At 43.9% G+C, this 22,689-nt stretch overlaps 1 protein-coding gene and 1 long non-coding RNA gene across 2 annotated transcripts; both read right to left on the bottom strand.

Moving 5' to 3' along the window:
- Positions 1-3,501: 3,501 nt before the first annotated feature.
- Positions 3,502-11,634, bottom strand: LOC124394215 (E3 ubiquitin/ISG15 ligase TRIM25-like). The gene is made up of 6 exons (XM_046862350.1): positions 10,423-11,634; positions 6,112-6,207; positions 5,796-6,002; positions 5,448-5,607; positions 4,586-4,645; positions 3,502-4,322 (listed from the first exon to the last, which is right to left on the bottom strand). Exons 1-6 carry the CDS (start codon positions 11,011-11,013, stop codon positions 3,799-3,801), a joined length of 1,638 nt encoding a protein of 545 aa, XP_046718306.1. The 5' UTR covers positions 11,014-11,634; the 3' UTR covers positions 3,502-3,798.
- A 2,623-nt stretch (positions 11,635-14,257) lies between these two features.
- Positions 14,258-22,457, bottom strand: LOC124394242. The gene is made up of 2 exons (XR_006927459.1): positions 21,260-22,457; positions 14,258-14,527 (listed from the first exon to the last, which is right to left on the bottom strand). It is a non-coding gene; the product is annotated as an uncharacterized LOC124394242 (long non-coding RNA).
- Between the last annotated feature and the right edge of the window lie 232 nt (positions 22,458-22,689).

Below are 22,689 nucleotides of genomic sequence, written 5' to 3'. Positions count from 1 at the left end.
CTCTGACAGCATCTCGTGAGACAGTGTTACCTTCAACTCCACAACTCCACTATTTTACATGTATAGGACAGGAAGAGCTGTATAATGTTATTGCCAAAGCTAAATCGACAACATGTCAGTTAGATCCAATTCCTACTAAATTACTGAAGGAAGTGTTATATACAACTGGTGAACCTCTTCTGAATATTATTAACTCTTTACTATCGTTAGGACATGTCCCTAAATCCTTCAAGTTAGCAGTTATTAAGCCCCTAATTAAAAAACCTAATCTGGATCCAAACACGCTATCAAATTACAGACCAATTTCAAATCTCCCATTTATGTCTAAGATTTTAGAAAAGATTGTCGCTGCCCAGTTATGTTCCTACCTGCAAGAAAACTATATCTTTGAAGAATTTCAGTCAGGTTTTAGGCCCCATCATAGCACAGAAACTGCTCTAGTTAAAATCACTAATGACCTGTTTTTAGCTTCAGACCAAGGCTTCATCTCGCTGTTGGTTTTACTAGATCTTAGTGCTGCATTCGACACTATAGACTATGATCTCCTCCTAGATCGCTTACAAAATTACATCGGCATTCAGGGACAGGCATTAGGCTGGTTTAAATCCTACCTGTCCGATCGTTACCATTTCGTATATTTAAATGGAGAGCTATCCAGGCTAATGCAAGTAAATTATGGCGTGCCGCAAGGTTCAGTTCTAGGACCCCTGCTCTTCACAATATACATGCTTCCGTTAGGAAATATTATTAGAAGGCATGGAATTAGCTTCCATTATTATGCGGATGATACTCAGCTATATATCTCATCTAAACCAGGCGATACAGCTCAATTAACCCGGATAACTGAGTGTGTTAAGGAACTAAGAGATTGGATGACCCATAACTTTCTACTTTTAAATTCTGATAAGACTGAGATTTTGCTCATCGGCCCAAAAACTAGTATACAGACGCATCTCAACCTGCATTTAGACGGATGTTCTGTAACTACTAGTTCAACGGTAAAAGACCTGGGTGTTATTTTAGACAGCGACTTGTCTTTTAAAAATCATATCAACCAAGTTACAAAAACAGCCTTCTTTCACCTTAGAAATATTTCTAAGTTAAGAGACATGTTGTCTATATCCGATGCAGAGTAGCTCGTCCATGCGTTCATGACCTCCAGAATAGACTACTGTAATGCATTACTAGGTGGATGTCCTGCGTCATTAATAAACAAGCTTCAGTTAGTCCAGAATGCAGCAGCCAGAGTTCTTACAAGGTCAAGAAAATATGATCACATAACCCCAATCCTATCGTCCCTACATTGGCTTCCTGTTGTTTCGAATAGTCTACAAACTATTACTTCTCACTTATAAAGCACTAAATGGTTTGGCTCCCATGTATCTATCCAGTCTTTTAACACGCTACAATCTGCCACGCTCCCTGAGATCTCAAAACTCTGGGCTTCTAGTTGTTCGTAGAATAGCAAAGTCCACTAAAGGTGGTAGAGCATTTTCACATTTAGCTCCTAAACTCTGGAATAGTCTTCCTGACGGTGTTCGGGGCTCAGACACACTCACCCAGTTTAAGTGTAGATTAAAAACATATCTTTTTAGCAAACCTACACATAACACACATCACATATCATAAACTTGTGCTCCAGAACATCTGATCACATGCACATTATCAACTTGTGCTGTGAATATCATGAACAGCAGCTACGCTAATTCCTCTTCACTGCTTCTCTTTCTCTCCCTATCCCGAGACACCCTGAGGTTTGGCCAGCTCCAGTCACCTCCCACCTCGTGCTGATTACGGACCTTTGAATAAGTAGTTGCCGAACTTGCAAACATCCCGAACCATCTAGAGACGTTCCAGTGCCATTTGGATCCCGCTACATGTGTGGAGTTTGACATTGGACCTCCTGGAGTGTTTAAAGGCTCTGGCATGGAGAAGCTGATGCTGGATCTGTGGTGCCCACAAATGCTGAGCTTATAAAACTCGGAGCTACTAACCATATAGACTGTATAAGACTGTAGAAAGAACATCACTTATAATCTTATACTCCAGTAATCATGTTAGTTCTCACTGTCCAGTGTTCTGTATTGTTGAAAGATTTATGATCAAACTCTTGATGTCACCCAGATGAGGATGGGTTCCCCTTTTGAGCCTGGTTCCTCTCAAGGTTTCTTCCTCATAACATCTAAGGGATTTTTTCCTTGCCACAGTTGCCACGGCTTGCTCATCAGGGACAAATTCACACCATTCACCATCACTGTTGATTTGTGTAAAGCTGCTTTGAGACAATGTCTGTTGTGAAAAGCGCTATACAAATAAACTTGACTTGACTTGACTTGACTTCCCCACAGGTGCTCCACCGCCGCCATCGCCAGCCGCTCTGGTCTGGCAGGCCCCCGTGGCACCCCCGTGGTAGCCAATTAAACAGAGAATTAAACAGTGGAAAAATGCTGGAGTGTAATCAGGGCAAGCCTCAAAGACAATCTAGCACTGACTGGAGGTTTCTGGTGTCCTTATATGTGTGTGAAAGATGGACGCCATTTCCGTATAACAGGTTGCAAGGGGGCGGTTCCTCTGTGATGAAGGCTTAGGGTTAGGGTTAGTCTTTACAGCGATGTGAAGGTGAAGTATAATAAGTTTAATCCCCCTGGTTAAATTTACATCTCCCTTTTTTTGTGCTAATTAATTTATGTTTGTGACTTTCCATAATGTTAAATATGTGCTTTTTATGTCCATTATGCTATTGTTAATTATTTACACACAACATATACACAAAGAGTTATTTATATCAGGGCTGCAAAAACTAATCGATAAAAATCGATAATGAAATTTGTTGTCAACAAATGGCTTATCGATTAGTTGTGCTGCTGAAGTTACGGGTCTGTGAGACGGTAAGCCGCTTTTCAAAGCCGCTTGTGAAAAGGAAAAAGAAAACACACCGGTGTGATGGATGAAGGTGAAACATTATCACAGTGAGTAAAAACTCTATAATCCTCATCATGTATAAATGGTGCAGTTTAACTAGGTGTTATTGTGTAAACTGTTGTGGAAAGTCACACTGGACCTGTTCTGTTTGTATATTTAATTTATGCTTTTATCATTTAATTATTATACAAAATGACTAATTATATATTCCAGATTCTTATATTTTTACAAATAAATAAAATGGGTTTTTTTACAGCATGATTGTCAACTTGCCATCTGCAATTAGCATTAAAAACAATAGAAATGTTGATTAACACAATTTACATAATTGCATTATTGAATGCTTTATTTCGTTATTTTTTACAGAAAGAAACAATCCTGAGTGAATTTGTTTAAAGGTGAAATCACGCAGTTGCTCCTCCACAAGCAGCTTCTATAAACATAGTAATGTCAAATTTAAAGGTAGTTAAACTCAATATGTGGCTTTTGGATCTTTTGTAAATTTTTAGATAAATACCCTGAATTAGAGATTTATTTCATTATAATCAGCAAAACGGCTTATTTAAAAAAACAATTATATTATATCCACTCGTTTATTTGTACTCGTTTAGTTTTTTTGTGATTGTTCGGTTGTTTTAAGGGGTCTAATGAGGGACAAAGGCCACAAACCAGCTTTATGCTACATGCACTGATGTACATGACATCAGTGTGTAACAATTTCTAGTGTATTGTCCGTTGTGCTTTGGCATGAGAGTCAATATTTCAACAGTCTCCTGGATATTGTCCTCCATTTTATCTCTCTCTCTCTCTCTCTCTCTCTCTCCTCTTATATCTGACATTTAAGTTATCATTTTATTAAACACTTTTACATACATTTCATTTTCGATCACAAAACCTCAAGTCTGCATAATAATCCATACAGAATCCAGCGTATAGCGTCCGAGTGAATGTGGTTTGGACTTTGTAGAGGAGCCTCATCGTATCAGAGACGCTGTAGAAGGACAGAGTTCCTGCACTGTGATCCACATACACTCCTATTCTGGAGGACGCTGGACCTCGGAGTGCAGTTTTAATGTTGTTGTGCCAGAAAGAGACAGAGGAAGAAGAACACACCAGACTCCAGGACTGACTGTTCAATCCAAACCCACATTCATCACCGCATCCGTTCCTGCTGATCTCTTTATATGAGACTGATATGTACACAACACTGCTCCACTCCACCTCCCAGTAACAGCGTCCACACACACTCTCTTTACACAACACCTGAAACCAGGAGTCAAATCTCTCTGGATGATCAGAGTATCGCTGCTTTTTCTCACTGCATCTCACGACTCTGTTCTTCTCAGAGAGAAAGAGATCAGGATGTGCTGTGTTGGGATCCAAAGTCAGATAACAGAAATCTAGAACAATAAAATGTGCACAGGTTTGATGTTAATCACAGGATTTATAATAAGTGTGTGTGAGACACCTGTGTGTGTTTCTGTTCTCCTAATGCTGCTCTACATGAACTATTTTAAATATTACACATCATCAGTCATCAGGGAGAAATGGATCAGATTTAGATCAACAATACAGACATGTTTACACTCTGTGTGTGTGTGTGTGTGTGTGTGTGTGTGTGTGTGTGTGTGTGTGTGTGTGTGTGTGTGTGTGTTACACCTACACTGCAGAAAATCTGCTCTGCTCTTTGGTTCTGAGGGTAAAATCATCTGAACTGCTGCAGCTGTTGAGACACAGAGACAAAATGGAGACTTAAAAATGATGTGGAAACATTTTACATCATAATTATGAAAGTTTTAATATTGTGATTTGTGGTGAGAGTAGGGAGCAGGTGGAGAAGATCCTGGAGAGGTGGAGGTACACGATGGAGAGAAGGGGAATGAAAGTCAGTAGGAGTAAGACAGAGAGTACATGTGTGTGAATGAGAGGGAGGGCAGTGGAGGGGTGCAGTTGCAGGGAGAAGAGGTGGAGAAGGTGGAGGAGTTCAGGTACCTGGGGTCAACAGTGCAAAGTAATGGAGAGTGTGTTAGAGAAGTGAAGAAAAGAGTGCAGGCAGGGTGGAGTGGGTGGAGAAGAGTGATAGCAGGAGTGATTTGTGAAAGAAGAGTATCTGTAAGAGTGAAATGGAAAGTTTATAGGACTGTGGTGAGACCTGAGATGTTGTATGGATTAGAGACAGTGGCATTGAGTAGAAGACAGAAGGTGGAGCTAGAGGTAGCAGAGCTGAAGATGTTGAGGTGTTCATTGGGAGTGACGACGATGAACAGGATTAGAAATGAGTTTATTAGAGGGACAGGACATGTAGGACGTTGGGAGGTGAGATTGTGAGGGAGGTGAGATTGAGATGGTTTGGACATGTGCAGAGGAGGGACATGGGGTATATCAGTAGGAGAATGCTGAGGATGGAGCCACCAGGAAGGAGGAAAAGTGGAAGACCAAGGAGGAGGATTATGGAGGTGGTGAGGGAGGACTCTTTACTGTGATACACAACAAATAAATAGTTTCCAACACAACTATTTGTTTACCTTGTGGACGGATTTTGTTGAATTCCTCCTGACAGATCTCCTTGACTTGTTTTTTCAGATCTGAGACAGATTTCCTCACTCCATCAAATGAGAGATGTTGGTTGACAGTGAAGCTGGGTGAGTCGTCACATCCAGGAGAAACACAGAGAGACGGGAAACTCTACAGAGAGGAAACACATCATAGAGAAGGAGAAAAGTGTAGGAGAGAAACAAATGAATCTCAGACTGAATCAGATCAAAGACACACTTGTGATCTCAGGCAGGAACATTTATTGTTGCTGTAATGAGCTTTTAGGAGGAAACTTTGTGAGAAACAGCGCCCTCAGTAGATCAGACAGTGAGTGTTACCTGGAGTAAGTGGATGTGATCAGGTGTGTGTGAAAGCTGCTCCAGATCACTGACTCTCCTCTGAAGATCAGCAATCTCCTGCTCCAGATGTTTCAGGTGTTGTTCAGCTCGACTCAGCTCCGTCTCCTCCGAGCGCCTTTTCACCAGGGAGCTGATCATCTCATTAAAGATCTTCTCATTATCATCTACTGCTGCCTTTGAACACCTCTGTTAGAACACACACACAAACACATCTTTATAATGAGTCTCTCTAGTGTTTGTGTGTGTGTGTGTGTGTGTGTGTGTGTGTGTGTGTGTGTGTGTGTTCATTGCTCACCTTTATTATATCAACAGTCTGTTTCAGCTCCTGCACCACCTTCTGCTTCTCCTGGATCTTCTGCTGGGATTTAATCTGCTCCTCCTTTAGTTCATTCTGAGACCAAATGAAATACATTTCAGGTAGATTTTATTGTGTTTTACAGAATTATAGTACTTAAAGTTCTTAATATTGTCTCTAGAACTAATTCTGCTAAAAGGAGAATTAAAGTATAAAAGTTCTATTAAACTACATTCTTCAGCAGGTGTCACATGATCTCTTTGGTTTTGGGTGAAAACAGCACCTGGTTGTGTTGTGTATCTGTTTTATTTACTTAGTTTATCTTATTAACTAAGTCACACACACCAAACGGGATTCTGAACATCTCCTTTACTCGTGTTCTCAAGCACACTACACATATTTAACATCCTGCTCCCAGTATGCATTGCACTTTCATTTCTTAAAGATACAGAGCATCATTCCAGTACATGACATCCCCCCCAAAGTCGGATATAGACTTATAACACTTTAACCTTAACACTTTAAGACAAACTGTTGTCTCTATATTGGCAAACAAACAACATACCATTTTTAAACTTTCACATATAACATTTTTTTAGCCTGTTCTAGACTTGCTTACTAATTCTCAAACCATGAACATGTAAATAGCATTATTTGCATTTACCAGTTTAAGAAAATTAACCAATTACAAAGTCAGCAAATTTCTGAGGCAGTTTCTTTTGTCTCTGGGGCTTAGAATATGCCACATTTTGGTTACACACAGTATCAGACGCAAGCCTCTCTGAGTCCTCTGACATTGTCTGTTGCTCTGCATTCATAGCACCTTCATCACAATCCTCGTTCTCCTGCTTGTTTTCTGCTTCTCTCTCTACATATTTTTTTCACGAATGTTGTGTTGCGAGTATATTGGGCTCCAGTAGGTGATTCAACCGTTATTTGGTTTTTAGCTTTTCTGACCACTGTGTGAGGTGTTGCATTAAACTGAGTGGTAAACTTGTCAATCTTGTCCTGTCTCAGAAGAACTCGGTCTCCAACTGCTACATTTGAGTATTCTGCCTTGCGATGTTCATCCGCATACAGTTTATATTTCCCCTTTTTCTCCGCATCGTAGTCGTGAACTTCAAGATCATTATCCACAGATGTAAGATCAGGTAGCTTGCCTCTCATCTTTCTTTTAAACAGAAGCTCAGCTGGACTTTTGCCGGTGGTATTATGCACAATTCCTCTGTACACTGTGACATACTTCCTGAGTTCTTTTTGCCAGTCAAGTCCTACTGACTGTGCAATTCTGATGCGTTTCATGATTGAAGCATTTTGGCGCTCAACTTCGCCATTTGCTTGTGCCCATTTAGGCGTCGTTTTCAGGTGTTTGATTCCGTTTGCCACACAGAAATCCTTGAATTCATCTGATCTGAATTGAGGTCCGTTGTCGGACTTCAGTGTGAGTGGAAGTCCATGTCGGCTAAATATATCCTCAAGACTATTAATCACTTTTGTTGCGGTGGTGGAGGTTAGTATGTCATACTCATAATACCTACTGTAATAATCCACTACAACTAGGATTGAGTGTTTTGATGGCAATGGTCCAAGTAGATCCACTGCTAGATCTTGCCATGGTCCATCTGGCAATGGTGCAGGCTGCAGTGGTTCTGGAGCATCAGGGCGAGACACTATTTGACAACCATGACATGATTTGCAAAATCTTTCTGCAGCTTTGTCCATGCCAGGCCACCATACTTTTGTTCTCAGATGTTGTTTGGTTCCAACAATACCTATATGTCCTTCATGTGCCAGTGAAATTGCTCGTGCTTGTAGTGTTTTCAGAAGAACAATGCGCATTCCACGTAGTACTAAAAACCCTACAACACACAGCTCATTAGCTACAGGTGCATACGTCATACACCTTTTAAAATGACCACTTTCTATTGCGTTTCTCAGCTCTATGAGTTCTGAATCTTTTTCCGAAGCTTCCTCCACTTCTCTTGTAGTCAGGGCTCTTGGGGTGGCGCTGATGGCCACAAATCTCACATACTCATCCGATTCATGCGAGTGTTTTTCTCTCATTGCTGTGCTTCCCAAGAGTCGTGATAATGGATCAGCAATGTTTTCTTTTCCAGAAACATAAACAACCTTAAAGTTATATGGTTGAAGACGCAAAACCCATCGCTCAACACGGGCACAGGGCTTGGAACGTGGACCGTATATTGACTCCAATGGCTTATGGTCTGTGACCAAATCAAACTGTCTGCCATACATATAGGGGTGTAGCCTCTCGCAGGCCCATACAAGGGCAAGGGCCTCCCTCTCAGTCTGAGAGTAACGTCTCTCACAGTCCGATAGACTTCTACTGATGTAGCAAACTGTCACCATTTGTCCTTTCTGACGCTGCGTCAATACAGCCCCCAACCCTACAGGGCTAGCATCAGCGATGACCTGCGTTGGAGCGTCTTTGTCGAAGTATGCTAAAGTCCCTGCTCTTGCAAGTTCCTTTTTTAGATCATTGAATGCGTTTTTCTGTTCTGGACCAAAGACAAACTCAGAGTCTTTTCTGGTAAAACGTCTCAAGGGCTCCGCCAGTGTTGCAAATTGTGGAATAAATCTACTGCTGTAACTGACGAGTCCAAGAAAGCTCCGAACTTCTGAAGCGTTTTGTGGTTCCCTGGCCTCTGCCACAGCTCTGACTCTCTCCTCAGTGGGACCGATGCCTTTTTGTGTGAGCAGAATTCCCATGAAGTTTAAGCGATCCATGCCAAACTGACATTTTGAAGGATTTAGGGTTAGCCCGCTCTCTCTTAAACGCTTCATGACGACATGTAGACGTTGCATATGTGCTTCCTGGTCAGCTGCATGAACAATCACATCGTCTGAGATGTTTTCAACTCCCTCTATTCCAGCAAGGGCAGACGCTATCTCATGTTGGTATTGTTCACTTGCAGACGATACTCCAAAGATGAGCCGTTTGTATCTGTATACCCCATTGTGGACTGCAAATGTTGTAATCTGACGAGACTGTGGTGTCAACTCCAGTTGGTGGTATCCCCATTTGAGATCTAGCTTGCTAAAGAACATGGATCCATTCATGCTTTGTAAGATCTCATCGACAGTGGGGATGGGGTATCGCTCTCTGATGATTGCTCGATTAGCTTGTCGCATGTCAAGACATAGTCTGATTTCAGAATTGGCTTTTGGCACTATTACAACTGGATTAACCCATGGTGTAGGTCCCTCCTCCAACAGTTTGCGACGCACATATGTTGACGAACATTTGCCTACTATGGTATCCCGAATCTGATTATTCATGTCACCCGCAAATGCACAGTCTCTCGCAGCCTGTCTGAGACGCGTTGTAAACTGCTGAACAGTCTCTCCGGAGTTTTGGGAAAGTTTATAAAATGATTGCCTTGCATACGCATTATTTACCCGTGGAACGAAGTATGCATTCAAAGCTGCAACGGCCTCGATATAATCAACAGCCTCTCCTGTGTTCGGCAAGGTGGAGAAAACATCCTGAACATCAGGTCCAGCATGATGCAAAAGAAGTGCTCTGCGTCTCTGACGAACTGCCGCTGTAGCGTCCCCAGCGATTATCAGTCCTTTCCCGTCCGCATAAAGTTCAAACGATGTCAGCCACCTTGTCCATCTCGGACCAAGAGTTGCGGGATCTTTGTAGCACTCAAACGTAGGAATACCTGACTTTTCCATCGTGTATAATCAGTACTAATATCCCATCGTCGCCAATGTTGTGTATCTGTTTTATTTACTTAGTTTATCTTATTAACTAAGTCACACACACCAAACGGGATTCTGAACATCTCCTTTACTCGTGTTCTCAAGCACACTACACATATTTAACATCCTGCTCCCAGTATGCATTGCACTTTCATTTCTTAAAGATACAGAGCATCATTCCAGTACATGACAGGTTGAAATGTCACTGTTTTTCCTGTTACAGAAACATTAAGGTAGAAAGTCTAACAGCATCACTTACTATTTGATTGAGATGCAGGTTCTCAGATATGATCTTTCTATATAGTGTGTGTCTGTGTGCATTTATAAATAGATCTGATCTCTCATATATATCTCAAATATCATCTGTTGATTTGTGCACTTTAGCTGTAAAAAGCTGTATGAAGGTTGTTGGGTGTCGGCTGTTTAAAGTACACTGACTGCTCGCCCGTGTTTAACACGTATTTACACATGATCCTCTAACAGTAAATACAAATTCACCTCAGAACCGAATAAATCCACTGAACAGAATTTACAGTAGAAACAGAATTTGTGTAAAATCATAAATTAATGTTCAGTTCTCACCTGTTTTTTACTTCTTTCTGCAGTAGTTGAAACTGTATCATGGCCTTTATGTTCATCCGTCATACACAAGTAACAGATGAAGTTTTGGTCAGTACGGCAGTAGATCTCCATCAGTTTGTCGTGCTGAGAGCAGATCTTCTCTTGGAGATCTACACAGGCTTCAACTAACTTGTGCTTTTTAAAAGCCTGAGACTGATAGTGAGGTTTAAAATGATCTTCACAATATAAGGCCAGACACACCAGACAGGACTTGACGGCTTTGTGTTTTCTCTCAGTGCAGAAATCACAGCTTACATCTCCAGGTCCAGTGTAACAGTGAGCAGGAGAAGCAGCTTGGAGTTCAGTCTTCTTCAGTTTCTCCACCACTTCAGCCAGAATGTTGTTCCTGCGTAAAACAGGCCTTGGAGTGAACGTTTCTCTACACTGTGGGCAGCTGTAGACTCTCTGCAGATCTTCCTGATTCCAGCAGCTATTAATACACACCTTACAAAAACTGTGTTCACAGTGAATAGTCACAGGATCCTTCAGGAGATCCAGACACACTGTACAGATGAACTGATCCTGATTTACTGAAATACTGACTTCTGCCATTTTCTCTCTTACCAGTGTGTGTGAGAGAGAGCGAGAGAGCGAGAGAGGCGGGGGGCTTTGAGTTCTGAGTTTTGTTTTCTCTAAAATGAACTTCCTGTTGTGTGTTATAGTGTGACACACAGAGTGGGCGTGGCTTTAAACACAGAGAGTTCAGGCTTGTGAGGAACAGTGTAGTCTTACAACAGGAGATACTTTCTGATCTAAACAGTCCAATCCAATGCAGCCTGATTTGTTCTTTGTTGTGAATTTGACTGTGGGTTTAATAATAAAATAAATATAAACCTGACAGCATTCAGATGCTTCACTCAGCACATCATGTCTTTGTAGGTGTAATGCTACAAATTCACCACATCTGGATTCGAGGATCTCCCTCATTTGCTCTCTGCAGTGTCTTCAACATCTGTCATGTGAATTAGGAAACGTCACTGTACAGCTGTTATCAGAGAGAATACATTTGGATTGAAATCCAGGCTCTGACTAGACCTCTCATGAACATTCACACACTTTTATCAGCACAGTGTACTGGGTGTGTTTCGGCTCTTTGTCATGTTGAAAGGTAAAAATTGTCTCCAGCAGCAATTAAGAGGATGAAGTGTGAAGTACTGTTTCTTTAAACAGATAGCTCCAGAGGTAATTGAACCTGTTTTAAAAATAATTAACTCTTCCATTAGCACTGGTTATGTACCGAAATCCTTCAAACTGGCAGTTATCCACCCCCTTATTAAGAAACCTGACCTTGACCCATGTCAGTTGTCCAACTACAGACCGATATCAAATCTCCCCTTTATATCCAAAATTTTTGAAAAGGTTGTAGCACAGCAGTTATGCTCACATCTGCTTATGAATAACATTTTTGAAATGTATCAGTCAGGATTTCGGCCTCATCATAGCACAGAGACGGCGCTAGTTAAGGTGGTAAATGACCTGTTATTGGCCTCTGATCAGGGTTTTGTCTCCTTACTTGTTTTGCTCGACCTTAGTGCAGCTTTTGACACCATTGATCACACTATACTGCTTGCTAGACTTGAGAATGTTGTAGGAATAAAGGGAACAGCTCTCTCTTGGCTCAGGTCTTATTTGACTGATCGCTATCAGTTTGTGGATGTAAATGGTGAGTTCTCCACGCTCTATGAGGTAAAGTTTGGTGTTCCTCAAGGATCTGTCTTAGGCCCACTGCTTTTCTCTTTATATATGCTGCCTCTTGGTGAAATTATTCATAAACATGGGATTCGCTTCCATTGCTATGCTGATGACACACAGCTGTATATTTCAGCAAAGCCAGATGAGAAATATCAGCTTAACAATGTTGAGAAGTGTGTAAAGGACATTAGACAGTGGATGCTTAATAACTTTCTTCTGCTCAACTCAGATAAGACGGAAGTACTTTTACTAGGACCACATGCAGCTAGAAGTAAACTTTCCGATTACGTAGCATCTCTGGATGGTGTTTCTGTTTCAGCATGTACGGCTGTCAAAGACCTTGGTGTGATTATTGACCCGAGTCTTTCCTTTGAGTCTCACGTGAATAACATCACCAGAATCGCCTTCTTTCACCTTAGAAATATTGCTAAGATTAGAAATATGATGTCGTTACAGGATGCAGAAAAACTGGTTCATGCTTTTGTTACTTCTAGATTAGACTACTGTAACGCTTTACTGTCTGGGTGTGCAAGTAAGTGCATCAATAAGCTTCAGTTAGTCCAGAATGCAGCAGCAAGGGTCCTCACTAGATCTAGGAAATACGACCACATCACCCCTGTTTTAATCAGTCTACACTGGCTCCCAATCAAATCTCGCATTGATTATAAAATATTACTACTGACGTATAAAGCACTTAACGGTCTCGCACCGCAGTATCTGAGTGAACTTCTGTACCAGTATGATCCTCCACGCCTACTTAGATCAAAAGGTGCTGGCTATCTGTTGGTTCCTCAAATAATGAAGACTACAGCAGGGGGCAGATCTTTCTCTTATAAAGCCCCACAGTTATGGAACAGCCTTCCAACCAGTGTTCGGGACTCAGACACAGTCTCAGTGTTCAAGTCGAGGTTGAAAACGTATTTATTTAGTCAAGCCTTTTATCAGTAGATTTCTCTTAGGTAAAGGCACAGATCTGGAGGGAACATGGATATAGAGTGTTTGGTGAACTGGTATATTTGTATGCTGTCGTCCCTCACATTCACACGTTCACTCAGGTTTGTTGACGGTGGTGTGGTGGGTCGTCTCTTATCCCAGAGATCCCTCATGTCTGTGTTACCTTCTGGTTCTCCCTTTTAGTTATGCTGCCATAGCGAGTCTTGCCGGAGTCCAAACTGCACAGTGACATTAACTTTCATACACCAATAGTTACACTTAATAATCCATATCCTTCTCTTCCCGTCACCCTCTCTCTCTCTCTCTCTCTCTCTCTCTCTCTCTCTCTCTCTTTCAATCGAGTTAAACATGCTCCTGAGGCTCCAGTGACCAGTGTTCCTGCCCTCTCCCTCCTTGGATCTTCACACTTCTGTGCAGCTCGGGACGGTCTCTTAATTCCGGAGTAGAACGGGTGCTTTGAGGACGGATTGGACTGTAGTTGGTGTCGGCGGTCTGCTGCACTGACTCGGGAGTGCAGTTTGCTTCTGATCATCATCACTGTACCCCACAACATTGTATATCTGCTTCAAATGGACATTTGGTGCAACCCAGATGAGGATGGGTTCCCTCTTGAGTCTGGTTCCTCTCAAGGTTTCTTCCTTATGCCATCTCGGGGAGTTTTTCCTTGCCACAGTTGCTCATCAGGGACAAACATACTTACAAAGAACATATCTATGTTTAATCACCACATTATCTGTGTAAAGCTGCTTTGAGACAATGTTCATTGTTAAAAGCGCTATACAAATAAAAATGAATTGAATTGAATTGAAGTATCGGTTGGACCAAATGACATCCCAGTAGAAGCATGGAGATGTTTACATTTACATTTACATTTGCGGCATGTAGCAGATGCCCTTATCCAGAGTGACGTACAAAAGTGCTTTGATTCTCTAGCAATGAATAAATCTACACTGGTACGCAAGATTACAAACTTAATAAAAATATAACTCTTGAATTCTACAATGTGTGGCACTGTCAACTTGTAATTTGTACCGGCTACGCCAACCGCGGCGTTACCAACTAATAATTTGTACCGACTACGCCACCCGGGACTGCCCTCAACCTTAAGGCACACAGGTTCATCACGACTGGGTCAGGTATCAGACCAGAGTTGACTGAATAACAAAAAAGTTATTTAAAATGAATTCGACTTTTATTCACTACATCCAATAGTAAAAACAGAAAAGAAGACAAACACTTCAGGGTGGGAGAAGGCTTGATGTCCTAAGCAGAGAGCACACAGGGTTCTAAGCAGAGAGAACACTCACACGTGCACACAAGCACCACAGCACACCACACCTCACTGTGAACACTGCACTGCAATCAGGTAAGGAACCCACCACCACAAGATGCTAATCTGCTGCCACTGGCCACCCCACTCCTGAAGGCAAAAGAGAGGACAGAAAAGTAATTTAAAACACAAATTAAAACAAGCATCGCATTACAACAGCCTGGCTCTCGACACAGTCAACAGCCCAAAAACTGCTCGTTACTTGATTCGTACAGAGGCACATGAACAGAGGAAAGGCACTTCACAGATACAAAAGAAATGAGAAAATAACTACATTAATTAATAAGAAAACAAAAAGAACATTATACCACAAATTCAAACTAATAAAAAGAATATAAATCAAAAGAAATGGATTCCCATTAAAGTAGGGAAACCTCAACCCGATAAGGTTAGGAAAATAATAAACAAAAAAATAAAGCTAATGCAAAAATAAATAGTTAAATCACAACACAAAGAATCAGGTGATGACTACCCTGTAACACGCCACTTCTAAATCAATTACTCACACTACCGTTGGAAATAAGCACCATGCCCCCGGTCCAGCTGATCCTGCATGTAGAGAAACTGTTAGCATACAAGAGCAGCAAAATGTGAATCAGCTGGTGCCAAACGGAAGTAACACGGAATGTAAATGAACAATGCCCAGCTAAACCCAGCGAAGCAGACAACGTAGAGCAAAGCAGGCAAAGCAGAGCACAGATGATGTAACGCGGAGCAGCTGCAGTCGGAAAAAGCAGACAGTCAAGCCAACATCAAAGCGGTGTAAACGATGCACATAGTGCAGGAAAGCCACACAGCAAGCGAAAAGCCCACTATAGCAGCCCACTACAGCAGCCCACAGTAACGTACCTTGCACATTGTCCCGCACCTGTACGACGACTCACGACTCACGAGGCACGGATGCAGACGGTTAGTAAGCACGTCTTCCTAAACACTTAGCGGCTTCCCCACAAAGCTCCTCAGTCCACCCTTGCCACTATCCGCACATAAACCCGGAAGTACGGCGGCTCACTCGCGGACAAAGAGCAAACGCACCCACAACACAAACCGAAACGACTTTATAGGCAGGTAAATGAGCATAATCAGCCTCAGCTGACGATGACATTAGACCATTCTGCTACATTCTACCCCCCATTCGTCATCGTCGTCCTGACGGTGGAGTATTTAAACCCAAGACCCTAATTCCAGGGCCTGAAAAATGCCATGACTGCATTAGCCCCACAAGCTGAAGGATCTGGAGCACTTACATTTCCAGCTCGTACCATTCGTGGTAAATGGTGCACATTAGAATGTTGACCTGCCCCTACTCGTCCTGTCCGACGTGGAACCACCCCTAATGGATTAGGAGGTTTCAGGGAAGGAGACCCTACCAGGGGTACCAACTCAACATTGGATAAATCTATAAATGCCGGAGGATCATCAGCAAGCACCATCCCCAATGGATCTGGCCTTGCAATGCTCCCCCCGTGAGCTAATGGTGGAACTCTTAGAAACCACATATGCCAGGTCCCCATCTAATCTATCTCAGGCTCCAAAGGCACTGGTGATTCATCTAGACCCTCAAAAAGGTCATCTGCTACCATCTCCCCTTGGGCTCGAGGTTTCAATGCAGACCGATGAACGTGCCGAACTCGACTCAGGTCAATTACCAGAGCTACTGTATACACGGAACCACCAGACAGAGGAGCTTTAACCACCTGATATACAGTAGAGCTCCATAGATCATGTGTCTTATGTCGACCCCGGACCTCATAGTCTCTCAGATAAACCAACTGGCCCTCCCACAACGGCAGCTCTTTTACCCGTTGATCATGTCCTGCTTTACGCCGGCTTGCTGCAGCCTGCAGCCGCTCCCGGGCACCATCAACCGCCACCTGCAGCTGTGCCTGATGCTCCTCTATCCACCTGTGGACTCGACCGGCCACAGGCTCTCGTACCTGACCAAGCAGGAAATCTATAGGCAACCTTGGCTCTTGCCCAAACATTAAAAAGGAAGGCGACTCACCAGTAGCTTGGTGAGGAGTGGTGTTGTAACAAAACACCACCTGGGCTAGGCAAGATGCCAATCTCTCTTCTGATTGGTGGGCAAGGTCCGCAACAAATTGTGTAAGGTCCGATTGAACCGATCACACTGGCCGTTGCCGGCTGGATGGTATGAAGTGCTGCGTGATTTACCCACCTCATACAGGCTGCACAACTGTTGAATCAGGCTGGACTCAAAAATTGCGGCCCAAATTTGAAGAACCACTCCTCTACCAAGACCCTGGCCACAGTACTAGCCTGCTGATCCCAAGTAGGAATTGCCACCGTGAACTTACTAAAAACGTCAGTCATCAGAAGCACGTTTTCTTGCCCAGCCTGAGACGGCTCTAACACAGTAAAATCAACGGCTACAATCTCATTTGGACGAGAGGCCAATAAGTGGCCCATGTAGCTTCGAGGAATTGGTGCCACATCTTTAGCTTGTTGACACCGCTCGCACTTCTGAACCCACTGAGCCACATCTGCGGACATACCTGGCCAGTAGCAGCATTGCCGTGCCAGCTAAAAGGTCTGTTCAACACCTAGGTGTCCATGCTGCTGATGTAAAGAAGTTAACACCTCTGGCTGTAAAGAAACTGGCACGACAACCTGAAACACTGTCTCCCCTCCATCGGGCCGGAAAACCCTACGATATAATAGGCCCTCTTGCTCTACTAACCGGTCCCATTGCCGGAGAAGTGAAATCACCGCCTGCTGTAAAATGCTAATCTCAGGTGCCGAGCGACTGGGCCAAGCCTGCATCGCATGCAAAGTGGTAAGCTCCGCTTGTCCTACGATCACTGCTCGCCGCAAAAGCTCAGGCACCACAGCCCCTAACTGCCCACTACCATCGGCCTCCGATTACAAAGTTGTTAATCGCGACAGCGCATCGGCATTTTGATTGGTTCTGCCCGCCCTGTACTTAATCACAAAATCAAAGGCAGCCAACTCAGCAGCCCACCTATGCTCGGTAGCACCTAACTTGGCTGTAGCCAGATGACTTAGTGGGTTGTTATCCATACGTACGACACACTTATGTCCCAACAGATATTCACAAAATTTCTTAGCCATGGCCCACTTAAGGGCCAAGAATTCGAAACTCATTGAACTATAAGTGGCCGTATTCCGTTCTGCAGGCCGAAGACCGCGGCTAGCGTATGCAACGGGTCTAACCTTCCCTTCAACTTCCTGCAACAACACAGCTCCAAGCCCTGCATAGCTGGCATCGACCTTCAATATAAAAGGCCGTGTAAATTCTGCATAAGCCAACACTGGCACAGTAGTAAGCTTTCGCTTCAAAGATTGAAATGACTCCACACATTGTAGAGACAACACCGCTGCCAACTCTAGACTGCGCTTACCTACCTTAACTCATGTTAGCTCTGCCACTAATCGATGTAACGGAGCCGCCAACTTGGCGAACCCTTCAACAAAACGCCTATAGTAACTGGCAAACCCCTGGAAGGTCCGCAGCTCGGCCACCGTCACAGGACAAGGCCACTGACTCAACCTTATCCGGGTCTGTTGCTACTCCCGAGGCAGAGATTACATGCCCCAAATATGTAACCTTTTCCTGAAAGAACATGCATTTTTCCAGTTTTGCCTTGAGGCCTTCCGCCTCAAGTGACTCAGCACCATCCTTAACCGCTCTAAATGCTGTTGCAAGAAGAAAACACAATAAGAAGAAAACACAATAATGTCACAATAATGTCATCCAATAATGTCATCCAAGTACAACAAAACAGACTGGTGCTGCTGGTCACCAAAGAGCCGCTCCATCAGGCGCTGGAACGTACTTGGCGCATTGCACAAACCAAACGGCATCTTATTCCATTCGAACCCAAATGGCGTGCAAAAGGCAGTCTTGGGACGGTCGGATTCAGAGACGGAAACCTGGTTATACCCGCTGGCCAGATCTAAAGTGGAAAACCAGTGGGCACCAGTCAATGAATCCAACGACTCCTCAATCCGAGGTAACGGAAACGCATCCTTACGCGTTTTGGAATTAAGCTGACGGTAGTCTACGCACATGCGTAAGCTACCGTCCTTCTTCTTAACTAACACGATGGGGGAGGCGAATGGGCTGCAACTCTCCCGGATGATTTGTGAGTCTAACAACTGACTGATGTGGGTCTTAACCACTTCATGCTCGGATGGTGGAATACGTCGGTACCGCTGCCGGACTGGAATGTCGTCGGTTAGGGGGATCTCGTGGGAGAATAAGTTGGTACAACCCAGGTCCTTTGTGTATCGAGAACACATTTTGATACTCACGAAGGAGAGCCCTAACCTGCTCCTGTTCCTCGACCGACAGTCCTCCTAAATCAACCGACTCTATCTGCTCCAACATATCCGATGTATCACAATAGGTCATCTGCGCGATCACGGTTGAGACCTCGATCAATCCATTTGGTTGCCCCACTAAATATACCTCCTTTAACATTCCAATAACCGTAGTGGGATACAATACTAAGTCAACGGTACCGACATTTATGACAGTCCCCCATCTTACCTGTACTAAAGAGGGTGAAGCCAATAGCCAATAGTACCACAGGCAAACCGGTCTCGTTGGGCTCAAACAACACAGTCTTACCAGCGAGCAAGGAGGAACAGGTGGCCGTGACGAACGTCAAAGTGCCGCCAGAAATGCGGCATACCCTACGCCCCCTTACCTTTACGTTATTTCCACGGTCAGCAGCACGGACAACTTGTTGGCAATTTTGAAATACTTCGGTCATATTTTCATCCTCGACCACACTTGGCAACTCTAATAAAGTGGGTCCGTGCCGACCGAACAGCTCCCCATAACAACGACTAAGCACATTCATGCCCAAAATACCAGGCGTGTCTGTGCCACTGCCCGGAGGATCACGGGCCACCAACACTCCACAATTAGGGATTTTACTACCACACAATTCAATATCCAATTCGAGATAGCCAATATACGGAATTTCCAACCCATTCGCTGCGCGGAGCTGCAGCCAGTGACATGACTGCAAACAATCAGGGCCCCAAGGCTCAAACCCCAACCGGAAACTAGATTCCATGATGGTAGACACCATGGAACCAGTATCTACCAGACAGGGCACTGAAACCCCCCCACAATTTACAACAAGGTGTGGACATGAGGACACTAAACGGGGAGCAATCTTATTAACAATACGAGAGCCACGCGCACTCCCTACCGAACTGTGGCTCAACAGCTCGGTAGGCGCTAGTTTTCCGAACAGTTAAGGCCAGGCAAAGACCTTGGTTCACCGCTCGAAGGGGCAACAACTGGGCATGGCAGAGGGCGAGAGGGGTGACGCTCCCCATCGCACTCCCTTGCAAAATGACCTGGTTGTTGACACCATCGACAGATCAATTGAGCTTGACGAGGCGCACGACCCTAGGAAAAGGTAGTCTGACTCCGGGCGATAGTTTGGGTAAGCAAATCTAAATGCTGTTGCTGCCGATGCAGCATTTCTCGTAGCTCATTTAACTCAGATGTACGACTTCCCTGAGCCCAACCTATCTCTGGACTTTCCCGGACCTCATACTGGATTCCGCTCACCAGGGGGACCGACTGACTTCTACCCCTAGCACTCCCTGGCAATCCCTCTCGTTCCCAACGAATCGCTTCTCCACGAACCTCTAGCAACGTTACAGTGGGCTGACATCGTATTAGTTGTTTTAATTCTCTACGCAGCGCATTATCTAAAACGCATTCAACGAATTGATCTCGCACAATGAAATCACCATTTAAAACTTCACGTGGCGACTGGCTTTTTTACCCTCTCAAAAAGACTCAACAATACCAAGGAGAACTCCAATAATGTTTCTCCTTTGCGCTGCCGCCGAGAGAAAAATGTTTCTTGCAGCGCAATATACGACTCTGCACAACCATACACTTCACGCAATGCTGCAATAATTTTGTCTGGATCGCTCTTATCAGCACTAGACCGGTACTTAATCTCGTTTTGGGCCTTCCCTTCAAGGTGATCATACAGGAAAAAGGCTTGCTCCCTAGGGATCATATTACGAACACGCATACACGCTTGGGGCTCCTCAAGCCACTCATCGATACCGATACCAGACCTGCCATTGAAATTTGGGCAGCGTCGATCCCTCGGAATGAATACAAATCGTTCAACTGTACCGGCACTCACCTCAGCTGATCGTGGTGTAGATGGGCATGCTGCACTAACAGAAGGTGCGCCAGGATCGGGCAGCTCAACCGCCGCATGCTCCTGTCGCAACCTCTCATTTTCCAGCCATAATTGAGCTACTAAATCCTGCATCTCCTGCAATTCATTATCCATGGCGTGCTACAAAGGTACTCACCCAACCACTGTTCTGTCACCAGTTTGCTATAAAACACACAAAGAAAAGAAAGAAAGGAAAAAAAATCTTTCCTCAAAGTCTGAATCTGATAACCAGTCGAATATCCTGCCGACTATGCCAAATGTGGCGTTGCCAACTTGTAATTTGTACCGGCTACGCCAACCGCGGCGTTACCAACTAATAATTTGTACCGACTACGTCACCCGGGGGCTATTTCCAGGACTGCACTCAACCTTAAGGCACACAGGTTCATCACGACTGGGTCAGGTATCAGACCAGAGTTGAGTGAATAACAAAAAAGTTATTTAAAATGAATTCGACTTTTATTCACTACATCAAATAGTAAAAACAAAAATAAAGAAGACAAACACTTCAGGGTGGGAGAAGGCTTGATGTCCTAAGCAGAGAGCACACAGGGTTCTAAGCAGAGAGAACACTCACACGTGCACACAAGCACCACAGCACACCACACCTCACTGTGAACACTGCACTGCAATCAGGTAAGGAACCCACCACCACAAGATGCTAATCTGCTGCCACTGGCCACCCCACTTCTGAAGGCAAAAGAAAAGACAGAAAAGTAATTTAAAACACAAATTAAAACAAGCATCGCATTACAACAGCCTGGCTCTCGACACAGTCAACAGCCCAAAAACTGCTTGTTACTTGATTCGTACAGAGGCACATGAACAGAGCAAAGGCACTTCACAGATACAAAAGAAATTAGAAAATAACTACATTAATTAATAAGAAAACAAAAAGAACATTATTCCACAAATTCAAACTAATAAAAAGAATATAAATCAAAAGAAATGGATTCCCATTAAAGTAGTGAAACCTCAACCCGAAAAGGTTAGGAAAATAATAAACAAAAGAATAAAGCTAATGCAAAAATAAATGATTAAATCAGAATCAGGTAATGACTACCCTGTAACACGCCACTTCTAAATCAATTACTCACACTACCGTTGGAAATAAGCACCATGCCCCCGGTCCAGCTGATCCTGCATGTAGTTAAATGCTGCAACAAGAAACTGTTAGCATACAAGAGCAGCAAAATGTCAATCAGCTGGTGCCAAACGGAAGTAACACGGAGCTCCAGAGAACAGGAACGTAAATTAACAATGCCCAGCTAAAGCCAACATCAAGCCAACATCAAAGCGGTGTAAATGATGCACATAGCGCAGGAAAGCCACACAGCAAGCGAAAAGCCCACTATAGCAGCCCACTACAGCAGCCCACTGTAACGTCCCTCGCACATTGACCCGCACCTGTACGACGACTCACGAGGCACGGATACAGACATTTATTAAGCACGTCTTCCTAAACACTTAGCGGCTTCCCCACAAAGCTCCTCAGTCCACCCTTGCCACTATTCGCACATAAACCCGGAGGTACGGTGGCTCGCTCGCGGACAAAGAGCAAACGCACCCACAACACAAACCGAAACGACTTCATAGGCAGGTAAATGAGCATAATCAGCCTCAGCTGACTAGATGACATCAGACCATTCTGCTACAAAAGCAAACTTGAAAAGTGCTAATTTAGGTGGTTCAGGAAGAGGAAGGTCTTCATTTGTAGCTTGATGATAGCCAGGGACTTCGCTGTATGGACATCTAGGGGACGTTCATTCCACCACCTCAGTGGCAGAACAGAGAAGAGCCTTGAAGTATACTTACCTCTCATTCTAAGAGAAGGTGGTACCATTCGAGCAGTGCTGGAGGATCTCAGACAGCCTGGTGCAGTGCGAGATGTGATGAGGTCACTGAGGTAAGATGCCGCTGGTCCGTTTTTGGCCTTGTAGGCAAGCATCAGTGTTTTGAATCTGATATGTACAGCTACTGAAAGCCAGTGAAGGGAGCGCAGCAGTGGGGTGGTGTGGGAGAACTTGGGCAGGTTGAACACAA

Source organism: Silurus meridionalis, chromosome 12 (genome assembly GCF_014805685.1).
Source record: "Silurus meridionalis isolate SWU-2019-XX chromosome 12, ASM1480568v1, whole genome shotgun sequence".
NCBI lineage: Eukaryota > Metazoa > Chordata > Actinopteri > Siluriformes > Siluridae > Silurus > Silurus meridionalis.
The sequence above is the reverse complement of the archived record's forward strand: the minus strand, read 5'-3'. Positions and strand labels throughout refer to the sequence as shown.